Source organism: Olea europaea, chromosome 12 (assembly GCF_002742605.1).
Source record: "Olea europaea var. sylvestris chromosome 12, O_europaea_v1, whole genome shotgun sequence".
Taxonomy (NCBI): Eukaryota; Viridiplantae; Streptophyta; class Magnoliopsida; order Lamiales; family Oleaceae; genus Olea; species Olea europaea.
Window position 1 is genome coordinate 18,522,086 of NC_036248.1, and position 14,856 is coordinate 18,536,941.

A 14,856-nucleotide genomic window follows, 5' to 3' on the forward strand; every position below is an offset into this window, starting at 1 on the left:
AGACGTGAGGTACACTTGCTATTTTAACCCTTAAATATGAATCCATTCCAGGCATTTTTGCTGTTTAGTCAAATATGTCAGTGGTATATCCTTATGATATTTTGAATTTATTTTCTACTGGAAATTATTAGCAGAACTTTAAAATGAAACAATATAGAAATGTACAAAAACGACATGACAACCACTAGAAGAAATAACTTCAGAAAATTACAAAAGTAATTGTAATTTTTTAGTCGATAGTCAACTAGAAATATTCTCAATTTAAGAATAACCGTCGTGTTCCCAAATTCAACTTGATTTAGGGTCCTCAACATATTTTTTGTATTTATAATAAAACACACTATAATCAATGAATTACTCAGGTAAATCACGGCAAAAAGAACTTCAAAGTACGGCTACAAAAAATGATACCAGCGGCCATGGACGAACAAGAGATGAATAGCTTCAAGAAAAATGCTTTTCCCAGACTCTGAGTGGCTTCTATCTGCTTGTTAAAAACAATGGCTTTATGTATCATCATATATGTGGTGTCAATATTATCTGTGTTTATAATACGATATGATAAACATTAAACTGCGAAGGTAGGATGTTAGAGGGCTGAGCTTCCGGACTTCTGATCGACTAAATCAGCACCACTTACATATCTAGCAACAAAGGATATTAAACGGAATGGTGCACCAATCAAAGGAGCTTCTGAAAGCGGGACGCCAATTTTCTTATCATTTTCTCCCGTCTCTAAATCAGAAGCATCCATAACTTCGCTCTCATCCAAAGGAATTTGCACAATTTCATCTGACTCCAAGTATGAAGAGTTCGCATGCGCATTACCATCTTTGGCATCAACGTGCGCCTCTTTGATGAGGACATCTTCAAAGGACTCTGTGCTCTCACGCGAAACAAATGTCATCTTAACAGCTTCAGACGTGGAATCAGTTGAATATGCAGTTCCAACCGTTGGATCCATCACAAGAGCTGAGGTATCGGCAACATTAGGTGATTGAGGAATCACATCCATTGGATCAGAGTCAACAAAGGATGAGAGTTCCATTTTTGCACCCCTTTCCTCAAGCTCAGAATATAACTCACTCACCTGAAACAATATAAAAATAACTGTAATTCTTGTGCAACTTGGTTCTAGTTAGTTGATTACCATTATTTTTGCAATAAGCACTACTGCGAGTTTTTTAATACGGATATGAATGTAACTCTTCCAAACTCAAGTCAAGCGAAGAGTAGTTAGAGGGGGGAGAACTACTAGAGAAAGGCCAAGTGACAAGTAGGTGAGAGTGAAAATATGAACACCAAATAAAACTAGTGCATCTGCTACCACAGCTTCTGCCTACTGTACCACATTATGATATGTTACCTTTTCTACAAGCTCTGCATTTTCTGTAATCAAATTCTCAATCAGTGGACGTGCAGCTTCTATCTGATAATCTGCGTCCCCATTTTCAGAGGTAAGCTACATCAAAAAGAAAAATTATCATTACAATGTTGACCATATGATAAGAGATATAAAATAAAATAATAGATTCAATCCCTTACTAAGCAAAAATTATTTCCTTTTTTGAAAATTAGAATCTCAAAAAAGCTGCAATTATGATAAGTTGGAAGATACGAGAAAACAAAAAACTAACCACATTTTTCTCCATAGAGAAATGAGAAAAAGCAGCACTGCTCTCAAGTTTGTTGATCTGTGACTGCAGACTAGATATGTTCTCTGACAAAAGATGATTTTCTTGTAAGAGGCTCCTCCTCCTTGACTCTTCCAACTTCATCATCTGCCAGGATCAGCTTATTATTTCCATTTTCCAAAGCAGAGAAATAGAGAAGCTTGTCTTAAATAGGGTCCTCTGAGAGGTATCATGTGTGCAATGCCATGGCATTCTTCTCATCTCTAGGAATTGCTAGGATGTGTCCGCCATGAGGCAAAGCTGAAGGACTAAACATTGGGGATGGGGGTCATGTCATGGGAACATATGGACGAATAACGAGGATCCAATAAATACCCAACCTTATTTAATATCTATCCAAAACCCTGAAGTACCTACTACAAGAGCCTTCTAAATCAGAAAGTATACAGGTGTTTCATAAGTATACGGGTGTTTCATAGTCCATTTAGCTTGAGATACTAAAAAAACAAGAAACTTAATGGGCCAAAATTGAAAATTTCACTAAGCATTTTCTGCCATCTGCCCTACAGGAAAACTAGAAAGTGTTTTATACACAAACTACCAAGATGTAAGAGCCTTATTAGCAAGTCATTTCTGACCACAAAGCAATACTACATCAAGGGCGTAAATTATTAGCCATCAAACTATATTGCAAGGCATCGTAACATGCAATGTGGTTTGTAATGTACAATTTCATTAGTAGGAGAAATAACCAATAAATCAATCCATACAAATTGTAAGATAAAGATATCCAGGTAGATAGTCAAACAAGTTCAACTATTAAATGATGATTGTTCAGGTAGCTGGACTCGATACCTCAGCTCGTAATTTTGTGTTATCATTTTCAAGGGTGGCAATTGCTTCCTCAGTTGAATTCTGTCACAGATGAAAACCAGATCAAAATTTTAGTGCCTTCATTATTAATCTCTATCCACAATTGAAGAAGACAAGTTTTGAGGTGAATTCAGACTTCTCTGTAGATAACGTGATGATCATGATCTAAAGAGGTGTATTTCTAGGTTTCAAACCTATATGCGGGGGAGAATAACTAAATTATATGTCTAGACATACTCTATTTTTTTTTCTCTGGTTCCTGAAGATAAAACTAAACTGATTCTAGAGACTACAACATTTAAAATTGGTAGCAAGCATACATGTTGAGACAGAAGGACCTTCTACCTGCTTTTGGACCCAAGTATCTCTTTCTTTTTCCATATGTTTTATCTTTTCATCCAAGCTTGCCTGTTCTTCAAGGTCTAAGTTAATATACAGAACCACTCAAATCTTCAGGAAATGACTGACAGAGTACAGATTTGGTCATGACGAATAAAGCTTCGGAAATTAAGCGATAACAAGGGGAAAATCAAATTATAACTATTAAATCAATTACCCCTCTTAAATTTAGAATGGCTACTTCATTCTCCAGTTTATTAGTTTTCTCCTCAAAACCAACCTGGAAGAGACGAGATATTAGACGACAAGCCAGGAAAAAGTTTTTAAAGAACTTCCACATGCCAGAATTCAATTATAGAAAATGCCTTTTTTTAAAAAAGTATACAGCTAATCAAAGCATACTGCAAACTAGAAATATCTCCAAGGAGGCTGGAAAAATAAATGGCTGTTAAAATATAGGTTTCTAAGATCCCAAATTTCAACAAAATGTAAATAATTCAATTAAGAGTGACCTCTTTCTTGAGCCACAAATCTTTCTCACTCTCCAGTTGTAGGATTTTTTTCTCAAGAGCAGCCTGAGAATTTGCATATCAATCATATATGAAGGCTGAAATTACAAGAAACACAAAAGGCGTAACAAGAGAGGATGCAAAGAAGTCCCTGAAAGGTGATTCTGTGAATAAATAGAACAATATGTCCACGGGATTGCAGCATCTGCATGGCCTTCTACTGTCAGAAATAGTGAAATTAAGGAATTACCTCTTTTTGCAAATAAGCATCCTTGCCCTTTAGCAATTGTTTAATTTTCTCTTCTAGACTATCCTGTACCAGATAAGTAATCATTAGATGGCTTCCACAAAAAAGAAATATATATGTATCTAGGAATAACATATAGAAGATTAATAGAAATGCGTATAAAGACAAATTTGGGCAATCAAAATTCTATACTCAAACTATATATAAACATCTATCATACTAAAAGTTTAAGATATCCAACCTTATGGATCTAGATAATAAAAGTCCTACTTAACCTAGGATTTTTACTTATTCCAATCTAATTACTTTTATTTATTACTAAACCCCCTAACTAAGCAACATCTAGACTTTAGTCTGGTTCTTTTTATTATTTGCACATAAATCATAAAAAGAACTAATTTACTAACGTTCGAGTCCAACTGGGGAAATTCTCGACTATAAAATGACTAGACATGGCAATTCAACAAAATGGCTAATTTAATGCCTACAAGCATGTTTAAAGTTCAGGAGTTTTTACAGAAGCACGTGCTTGTCTGTTACTTCTTCCATGGGATTAAGACGAACAAAGGAAGAGGAACTTTCAGATTTTCAGAAGTTCTTGAGAGATACCTTAAGAGGACTAACGTTTGCAGGGTTTTGTAAACAAAAGCAACTGCAACACAAGAAGTTCCGAGGTGACTTCCAAATTCTATCTAGTTTAATGATCATGAACAAAAAAATGTATATTAAAATTCTCTGTCTGCTGCATTTCCATGTCTCAAACTTTCTATATATGGGTGAGAATAAGTAAATTAAATTACACATACTTCCTTAATATTCTTTTCCTAAGGTCTTCCGATGATAAAACTAAAATTCTCGAGACTAAAACATTTAAAACTGAAAACAAAAGAAACTTGTTAAGACAGAAGCTTCTTTTACCTGCTTTTGGACCCGGGAATCTTTTTCTTTTTCCATGTGTTTTATCCTTTCATCTAAGCTCACCTGTGTTACGAGGTCTACATTAATATTCGGAACCAATCAAATCTTTAGGAGATGACTGAACAGAGTACTGATTTGATCATGAAGAAAGGTTTAGCGATTATAAGTGGAAAATCAAATGCTACTATTAAGACAATTACCCCTTTTAAATTTAGAATGGCCACTTCATTCTCCAGCTGATTAATTTTCTCCTCAAAACCAACCTGCAAGAGACGATATTAGACAAGAAGCTAGAAAATAGTTTTGGGAGAACTACAACATACCAGAGTTCAACTAGAGAAAATGTCATTTATTAAATGGTTATACAGCTAATCAAAGCATACTGCAAATTCAAATATCTCCAATGAGGCTGGAAACATAAATTGCGTTATACAGCTAATCAAAGCATACTGCAAATTCAAATATCTCCAATGAGGCTGGAAACATAAATTGCTGTTAGAAATATAGAGTTCTAAGATAAAAAAATTCCAAGAAAATTTTGATAATTCAATAAGAGTCACCTTTTTTTTGAGCCATAGATCTTTCTCACTCTCTAGTTGTAGAATTTTCCTCACTAGATCAGCCTGGAAATTTTGCATATCAATCATATCATGAAAACTGACTTTCTAAGAAACCCAAAAGCGTAAAAACATTATATGGAAAAAATTCCTGAAGTGTGAATAAATAGAACAACATGTCCAAAGGTACAGCAGCTGCATAACCTTCTACCATCAGAAATAGTGAAATTAAGTTGGAATTACCTCTTTTTGCATATATGCGTCCTTGTCCTTCAGCAATTGTTCAATTTCCTCTTCTAGACTATCCTGTAGCAGACAAGAAATAATTAGCTGGCTTCCAGGGGGAAAAAAAGGACTAACATATAGAAAGATTAACAGAATAGCATATGAAGACAAATTTCGGGCAATCAAAGATCTTATACTTAAACTCTTTCTAACATCTTGTACTAAATGTTTAAGACGCCAAAATTGCATATTATACTACGTTTCAAATTAAATATCTGGATCATTATCTCTCTTTTATTTCCTAAGCATAAAACTGTCAGAAATAGTGAAATTAAGGAATTACCTCTTTTTGCAAATAAGCATCCTTGCCCTTTAGCAATTGTTTAATTTTCTCTTCCAGACTATCCTGTACCAGATAAGTAATCATTAGATGGCTTCCACAAAAAAGAAATATATATGTATCTAGGAATAACATATAGAAGATTAATAGAAATGCGTATAAAGACAAATTTGGGCAATCAAAATTCTATACTCAAACTATATATAAACATCTATCATACTAAAAGTTTAAGATATCCAACCTTATGGATCTAGATAATAAAAGTCCTACTTAACCTAGGATTTTTACTTATTCCAATCTAATTACTTTTATTTATTACTAAACCCCCTAACTAAGCAACATCTAGACTTTAGTCTGGTTCTTTTTATTATTTGCACATAAATCATAAAAAGAACTAATTTACTAACGTTCGAGTCCAACTGGGGAAATTCTCGACTATAAAATGACTAGACATGGCAATTCAACAAAATGGCTAATTTAATGCCTACAAGCATGTTTAAAGTTCAGGAGTTTTTACAGAAGCACGTGCTTGTCTGTTACTTCTTCCATGGGATTAAGACGAACAAAGGAAAAGGAACTTTCAGATTTTCAGAAGTTCTTGAGAGATACCTTAAGAGGACTAACGTTTGCAGGGTTTTGTAAACAAAAGCAACTGCAAACAAGAAGTTCCGAGGTGACTTCCAAATTCTATCTAGTTTAATGATCATGAACAAAAAAATGTTTATTAAAATTCTCTGTCTGCTGCATTTCCATGTCTCAAACTTTCTATATATGGGTGAGAATAAGTAAATTAAATTACACATACTTCCTTAATATTCTTTTCCTAAGGTCTTCCGATGATAAAACTAAAATTCTCGAGACTAAAACATTTAAAACTGAAAACAAAAGAATCATGTTAAGACAGAAGCTTCTTTTACCTGCTTTTGGACCCGGGAATCTTTTTCTTTTTCCATGTGTTTTATCCTTTCATCTAAGCTCACCTGTGTTACGAGGTCTACATTAATATTCGGAACCAATCAAATCTTTAGGAGATGACTGAACAGAGTACTGATTTGATCATGAAGAAAGGTTTAGCGATTATAAGTGGAAAATCAAATGCTACTATTAAGACAATTACCCCTTTTAAATTTAGAATGGCCACTTCATTCTCCAGCTGATTAATTTTCTCCTCAAAACCAACCTGCAAGAGACGATATTAGACAAGAAGCTAGAAAATAGTTTTGGGAGAACTACAACATACCAGAGTTCAACTAGAGAAAATGTCATTTATTAAATGGTTATACAGCTAATCAAAGCATACTGCAAATTCAAATATCTCCAATGAGGCTGGAAACATAAATTGCTGTTAGAAATATAGAGTTCTAAGATAAAAAAATTCCAAGAAAATTTTGATAATTCAATAAGAGTCACCTTTTTTTTGAGCCATAGATCTTTCTCACTCTCTAGTTGTAGAATTTTCCTCACTAGATCAGCCTGGAAATTTTGCATATCAATCATATCATGAAAACTGACTTTATAAGAAACCCAAAAGCGTAAAAAGATCATATGGAAAAAATTCCCTGAAGTGTGAATAAATAGAACAACATGTCCAAAGGTACAGCAGCTGCATAACCTTCTACCATCAGAAATAGTGAAATTAAGTTGGAATTACCTCTTTTTGCATATATGCGTCCTTGTCCTTCAGCAATTGTTCAATTTCCTCTTCTAGACTATCCTGTAGCAGACAAGAAATAATTAGCTGGCTTCCAGGGGGAAAAAAAGGACTAACATATAGAAAGATTAACAGAATAGCATATGAAGACAAATTTCGGGCAATCAAAGATCTTATACTTAAACTCTTTCTAACATCTTGTACTAAATGTTTAAGACGCCAAAATTGCATATTATACTACGTTTCAAATTAAATATCTGGATCATTATCTCTCTTTTATTTCCTAAGCATAAACGTTTCTCTTCCGTGTATCAGCCATTATAGTAAAAAATTGCTACATAAATACAGAATTGCTTTTACAAGTATTGAGATAAGAAAAACACATTCAGAAATTAATCACATGTGCAAAATCATTCTACTGGTATATTTAGTGCCACTTTCTTTCAACAGTTAAAAGTGACATTACCTCTTTCTGCATGCATGCGTCCTTTTCATTTCGTAATTTTGTGATTTTATCTTCTTGGCTAGCCTGCAAAAATCAAAGTCTATCTGATATAGTAAAAGAACAAAATAAAGGTTAAACATAATGTGAAAAATAGAAAATACAGTGAAGAATAAATTATGCCAATTACAAGACTTATGATGCCATATTTGAAAGCTTATTAAATTAAGCTTCAGTTACCTCTTTTTGTAAATTTTCATCTCTTTCCTTCAGCAACTGTTCGATTTTCTCCTCGAGGATAGCCTTTAAGAATAAAACCAGGAATAAAGACAAATAAAGGATACACACAGGAGTGTAGAATATGTTTTGCGTTATATAATTAATATATTATGTACAAATATGACATATAAACTAATTACTAACAGCAAGAGAAAAGGCAAATAATGAAAAATAAAACAAAGGAGAGTAAATGTTTTACCAGACTACAAAACATAAGGCAAACCACGTTTCTGTTACCTCTTTATGTATGCTTGCATCTTTTTGAGTCTGCAATTGCTTAACTTTTTCTTGCAAGCTGGCCTATATAAACTATAAAGTCAGCGTGATTGCAAAACAAATGTTAAACCATGAATATCAGATCATAAAACGCTAGTTTACTGTATTAGGCGTATCAAGCAAGTAATGACTTTGTTATCACCTCTCTGTCAAGCCAATACTGTTCCTCAGCTTCAGCTAAAGTTGTCTGTAGACAACAATGTGAAAATATTGGAAAAAGTAGAAATCCAAAAGTTCAAGAAGAAAACAACAATAACTTGTAAAAAATCTGGAAGTGTAAATTCATCCAATGTGTTTTATATGTTAATCAAGATAGTTTGTTTTTCTACACATGGATTCCGTATGAGCCCAACCAAAATTAATAAGAAAAGAAAAAAAGGAAAAAACTTTACACTTCGAAATCAAAGGATACCATTGAGTTTGAATAGAACCATAAAACTAAACAGCTCGGGAGAAAATTTCTTTTTATACATAAATCAGCAATTTTAACAATAAGATACCTAGAAAATTTCAGGTGGTATTTACATCGATGAGACCTACTATACAAAACCATAGTCAATGCATTCAACTTCAAGGAAAACAAGATTTTGTTCCATGATACATGAAGCAATATTTAAATGCAGATTATATACTATTTACAATAAGAGCCACAACTTTTCATGGAACTCAGTCAAGACTGCTCATACATCATACTTCTGGAGTATATACGATGTAAGAAAGTCATTAATGTGAAAAGGCCACTCTGCACCTGGCTCAAGTTATGTGAACTTTTTGTCCATTGAACAGAAAGATAACCCCCGCACAAACATTGAAATGTGAGTCCGAACAATCCAATTTCAACCCAAACCACTCAAGAGTTTCACTACAAACAAACAGATTTATGAACTCAATAGTATCACAATTTTTGGTCCATGATTCCAGTAAATAACCATGAACAGAGGCAATAAGTCATTTTCATTCAACAAAAAGTCAACTTTACTTGCTATAGCGATACATGGAAAACCAAACAAACACAGACAAACTTACACCTTCGGCGCCATTAGCAAAACTTTTATCCATATCAACATCTATCTTCGGCCCAAGATCATTTTGTGACACTTGAATCTCCAGAATTTGACTGTTATTATCTGGGCCCATCTCCGAAACATAGCTCTGATCGTCAGAAATTGATTCCATGGCGTCAACTGTGGCACATTCTGTCTGCTTAGTAGCCTGCTTATTCTTCTTCTTGTTTTTCTTTTTCTTCTTATCTACCTCCATTTGTTGAGAAGTTCAAGTATGAAACCCAAGAAGCTTGCTTGAGCCAAACAGGAACTGTTGAATCATGAATGCACTAACAATTTCAAACCAAGTACTTTTTCCGTAGATAGATCCATTTTTTCTGTGTAGTTAACAGAATTTAGGCACTTTCTTCAATCAACTAAAGAGGCGAAAAAGAATTGATAGATAAGAGTTTGGAAGGTTAAATCAGGATATCTTGTTTGATTTATTGAAATGAAGAAATGAAAGGTGACTCCATCTTCCAGCTCTTACATTGAAATCAACATAAAAATACGCATCCACACAACTTAGGACTAACTCACTGCCGCTTTCAAAATCAGATCTTTCGTACTTGCATGTGACGAATTATTAATCATATTTATGCGCCTAAAGTCAAAATAATAATAATAATAAATCAGATCAAAACCAAGCTTATCATAACAAATCAAAATTGCCTAAACAAAATTAAAACCTGCGATTACGTGAATCTCAGAATTGAATATCGGAAATAAACATTCAAACTGATACATACAACCATACACGTATACTCGTACACATTGATAAGCAAATTCTTCAGAAGTAAAAACTGGATATATATATATATATATATCAGTGAAAATTTGCGTTAAGATAGAATTGAAATCGCAAGGGGCTGAAGCATTTACGTACACTGGGGTCCAAATGCGTTTGAAGAATGAAAAGATATGCGAGGCCTCAAGGAGTCGCTTGAAACTGAAGGTTCTCTGATTCGGACTAGAGGAAGGAAATTATAATAGGAAAGAAGAAGGATGCAACAGCATTTGTGCTGGGGCTTTTGGGGTGTGGAGTCTATGAATGCGTATTACCTGTTTGATGGATACATTTCAAATTAATTTAATTGTTGATTTTAATTTAAATTAAAATCTAAATTTTAATCAGAAATATTAGAGTTCGGCAATTCAAATATTAATGCTGCGTTTGAGAGCCATTGTTATGTACAATTACATTTTAGAAGAGGAACTTGATGGGAAATGTGTGGTTGAAAAATAAGAAAAAAATTATTTATGTATAATGTTATTTTAATAAAAAATGTGTGGTTGAAAAGAAGAAAGAGAAAAATGTATTTTTAAACAAATGGGTACCAAACGGGGGCTAAAGTAAATTTCTCAACGTTAAATACTTGTTACTTTTGATATAGTTCTATTTGATTTTACTATAATTTAAATAGTGAAATTTACAAAAATGTCAAAAAAAAAATAAAAATGAAAGTTCCGAAAAATTTGTCATTTCACTTATGTAAGCAAAAAAGTCACTTTTTGGTGGGGAGGGGGGTGTGAAAAGTCCAAATTAATCTTAATGACACATTTTTAATTGCATTTAATGTTTGATTTGATGGAAAAGCGTTGATTTAATGTGATGATTTAATTTCTATATACAAAACATGGATAAATGTGTATTTTATTGATTAATATGAATTTTTGTTAATAAAAATGGTAAAAGAAATTTAAAAATGAAACATAAACTACAAACCCTAACTTTTCTCCATTTTTTCATTTTCATTGATCAGTAAGACATTTCTATTACATTATTCATCCATTTTGAAAGGTTAACAATTACAGATTATTTATATTTTACTCTTATAGCTTTTGTTTTGTAAATGTTAAATACAACATGGACATATGTATTTGAAATTTTTGAAGCTATTATGCATTGATTTGTTTGGTTCTGGAGTCCTTCATATAATGTCATTATTACCATTAATGTTTTGAGTAATTTTTTCCATTCAAACCAAACACTGTTTTTATTAAATGTCTCTTTAATAACAAGGCTAATCTGAAGTTTTCATTTTGTCATTTGATAACTCAATAGTAATGACCACACTCAATGTGCTATGCTGAAGAAGCTTGAGTTTCACCCACCGTCGTCTGCTTCGACGATTTTGATGTTTGAAATGTCGAATCCGACATTTACAAACTGTCAGGATATACAATTTTACTGTTGACACTTCAAAATGATGGAAACCCTTAATTTGACATTTTGCTATTATACGAATTTATGTATTATGCGTGCCACTTTCACGCTATTAAATGCCAACATATTGATGCTGAATTCTTATTATTGCAATCCTAACATTTCAGGTATGAGTATCATTTGAGATTCATCGTGTCGCATGGCGAAAAGTTTGTTCATACGAATGACGAATGAGAGAAAGTTTGTGCCATTTATTGTACACTTACATTGCTATCGACATATTAAGCTTCTACCCCACGTTCTCCAACGGAATCTTCTAAACTTGTGACAATTATTTCTGGAGGTAGAAGGTGAGCCAGTCACTCATTTGAGTCGGACGGGGATTCGATCAGACTCCTGATCTCGATGACTTGATCAAGCACGTTGTTCGGTAACTTAGATTCTGCACTTGACATAGCTATTTATAATGAACTTGTTGGATGATGGTTAATTAAGGTCAATTAGTTCTCAACCATCAACTTATTTTCATCACATCTCAAATTTAATTTGATAGACAATTGGTGTGATGTCTTCAACCACAAAGTGTGCTTGTATTGGTCACACATTCACTATCATTTACTCATTGGCGTTTTCAAGGAGAAACTTATAAAATGCACTAATTTCCATTTTTCCGAAAGCGAGAAACTTAAAATCTCTATAATTTCCATTTATAAACTACGATCTGGATATTAGTCAAACTTATAATTTCCATTTTTCTGAAAGCGATAAACATCTAAAATGCACCAATTTCCTCATTTTTCGAAAGCGAAAAATTTATAAAATGCATCAATTTCCATTTTTCAATTGGATACCAGTTTTAATCTCTAGGTCTAAAGAGCTCAAAAGGCAAGAAACTTACAAAATGCGCCAAAAATAGTTTTCGTACTAAATCCACACAGCTTATTTGACAGTGAATGACACTTAAACATAAACAAAATTTTTCAAAAAATAAATATAAAATAATGTAAAACAAAATGTTCCTCACTGTATTCTCCACAGTCACCCGAAGTGAAACATTGTCAACATCGCTCTTTCTTTGACATGGACATCGACTGGTTCCACCTCTCATTACAACAATAACGTGTTGACCAACACTTTGATGCTTGTTCAAGTTATGGGTGCGAATCTGCACATAGAGGGAAGCAATTGGGTCCTGCTCAACATTTCTCGCATCAGCGTGGGGAACTTTCTCGTCGTCATCGTCCCCTGAACCAACACAAGCTTCCTCGTCAGCACCATCTCCGAAACAAGAGGCTTAAAATCCATGTTTGAAAAGACAAAACAAGAGATGAATGTGTTAAACCATAATATAATATTTCTAGCCGCATGTGGATAAAAAACCACAAGTATGCTGTGAAGTGTCTATCAATAATTTCACCCAAATACAACGAGTACCATCCACAACAAATGGATTGAAAGTGAAAGCAATGTTATGACACACATAATATAAACATTGAAATGAAAGATATGTCAATTGTCAATCAAGATTTCCACCAAATGCATATAACAAGTATCACCCATATTACTTCAAGTCACCGTTTACGAATTTACTTACATAAGATCGAAATTAATGCGAAACACATTGAGCTGAGGCAATGACTGAACTGTCATTCCCAACATTTTATCTATCGACAAGTTCATCTGTCGAGAATTACTAAGGCTAACTGTCGGGAACGATAGTTCAGCAACAACTTTCGACAGATGAACTGTCGAGAAATCTAGTTTTTTCCTTCCCACATAGGTATTATACAAAAGCTTTTCACTCCATATTCGAGCAGAACGAAACATTAAATCCACAAATATGCTTTTTACCCCGGTTGCAGGATCATATGCCCAGTATGCATGATCATATGCTTTTCACATTTTTAATAGTTATTTATTAAAATACTATGTATGGTGAAGAGACCTTTATTCTTACTCATAGATGATCTTCTACCATTAACTAACAGGAGCTTGACCATTGGTTGTTGATTAAGAAGTGCAAGAAGTCCATTTACATAACAACCATCTTATTGCACACCAAAATTTGTAAGTTCACAAGGATACTCGCTAGATTACATGATATCGGTTATAAGAAAGTAAAGATAAAAATTACAATGAACTTGCAACCAAACCAACATTTCTATCTTTCCACCATTAACATAAAAGATTCCATGAATCGAGATAATCTCTTTTCGAATCACAACATTTTTTTCCTTAAGGGAACACAAAGATATCCAAATCAAGTCAGAAAAAAGAAAAATGAAAATAAACATACCAAAAAGTAGGTGTTGATCATCAACAATTCTCCTAAGTTTAAGCAGATTCCTTATAATTTTAATAAAATGCACACAGGTTTAGGGCTTCAGCATGGCTGTCAGAGTAAACTGTATGAACTTTTTAGACCAACAAATCTGGACAAAAATGGATATTTTGACAGTCATCGACGACCTTGAGCGAGAGAGAATGAGAAAGGAAATTGGAGTCGTTAAGGTTTAAGACTTTAGTTGCTATGTGAATGAATATTTGTACCATTTTAGCCCCCGTTTGGCCCCCATTACGTGAAAAATTAATGGGTGGAATAGTATTTTTTTGAAAAATAAGTGGTTGAAAATGAAGGAAAAATTTTCGATTTACGTGTAATATTATTTTATGGAAGATTGTGTGGTTGAAAATAGGAGAGATAAAAATGAAATGTAATGTAATGTAAATTAATGGGGCTCAAACAAGTGCTTAGTTTTCATATTTGTCTTTTTTTCCTTGTAAAGAGTGAGATGAGAGCTTTTGATGCGATGCAAATTAACTTTTGTACTATTCTTTCATCTAGTCAAATCAATTTTAATTAAGGACATCCAAGATATTTTAATTTTTTTGAGGGGCCATAAAAGTCATAAGGTGATAATTTGGTCAAAACTATTAAAATGTGATATTTTTGTAAATGCAAATCCAAAAAATGACATCTAGTGTAATTTCCAGATTTTTATATATATGGTTAAAATTTATTACTCATAAATTAAATTCATGGAATATTAAGCCCATGACTAATATTTGGAAGTGGTGTTGGAGTGAGATGATGGTATGGTGGGAACTGGGAAAGGATATATACGGAGGAAGAAGGCAATTAGGCCCTCGTTGGTAACCATTATTTTCTCTTATTGTCAATTACACGTTATTCAATAAAATAATATTATACGCTGATGAAATTTTTTTCTTATTTTTTAATCACACATTCTCTATCAAATCACTATTCAAAATACATTTTTTGAAAAAAAATAAATAAATAAATAATGGCTCAAACGTGCTCTAAATCCATTTTTCTTTTTCTTTTCTTTTCATTT

The 14,856-nt window shown here is 33.1% G+C and overlaps 1 protein-coding gene across 6 annotated transcripts; it reads right to left on the reverse strand.

Annotated features, from left to right (window-relative positions):
• Nucleotides 1-251: 251 nt before the first annotated feature.
• LOC111405967 (COP1-interactive protein 1-like) lies at nucleotides 252-10,391 on the reverse strand. 6 transcript variants are annotated; one of them, XM_023035108.1, is made up of 22 exons: nucleotides 10,220-10,391; nucleotides 9,317-9,671; nucleotides 8,433-8,477; nucleotides 8,252-8,314; nucleotides 7,976-8,038; nucleotides 7,760-7,822; nucleotides 7,294-7,356; nucleotides 7,053-7,115; nucleotides 6,760-6,822; nucleotides 6,560-6,622; nucleotides 5,321-5,383; nucleotides 5,081-5,143; nucleotides 4,721-4,783; nucleotides 4,521-4,583; nucleotides 3,606-3,668; nucleotides 3,359-3,421; nucleotides 3,064-3,126; nucleotides 2,853-2,915; nucleotides 2,490-2,549; nucleotides 1,638-1,781; nucleotides 1,367-1,462; nucleotides 252-1,090 (listed from the first exon to the last, which is right to left on the reverse strand). In XM_023035108.1, the coding sequence occupies exons 2-22, from the start codon at nucleotides 9,548-9,550 to the stop codon at nucleotides 590-592; spliced, it is 2,025 nt and encodes a 674-aa protein (XP_022890876.1). In that variant the 5' UTR covers nucleotides 9,551-9,671; nucleotides 10,220-10,391; the 3' UTR covers nucleotides 252-589. The 6 variants fall into 6 exon arrangements, with proteins under 6 accessions (XP_022890876.1, XP_022890877.1, XP_022890875.1 ...); XM_023035107.1 differs by having other exon boundaries at nucleotides 253-1,090; nucleotides 9,317-9,604; XM_023035109.1 differs by lacking the exon at nucleotides 2,853-2,915 and having other exon boundaries at nucleotides 9,317-9,604.
• Nucleotides 10,392-14,856: the final 4,465 nt, after the last annotated feature.

What these genes read in the sequence shown, in the direction of transcription:
- LOC111405967 (XM_023035108.1), bottom strand. Translation starts at nt 9,550, where the DNA reads ATGGAGGTAGATAAGAAGAAAAAGAAAAACAAGAAGAAGAATAAGCAG. An exon ending in ATGAAAATTTACAAAAAGAG is followed by an intron (nt 7,823 to 7,975) that starts GTAACTGAAGCT and finishes TGATTTTTGCAG; the next exon opens with GCTAGCCAAGAAGATAAAAT. An exon ending in TCTCTATGGAGAAAAATGTG is followed by an intron (nt 1,463 to 1,637) that starts GTTAGTTTTTTG and finishes TTTTTGATGTAG; the next exon opens with CTTACCTCTGAAAATGGGGA.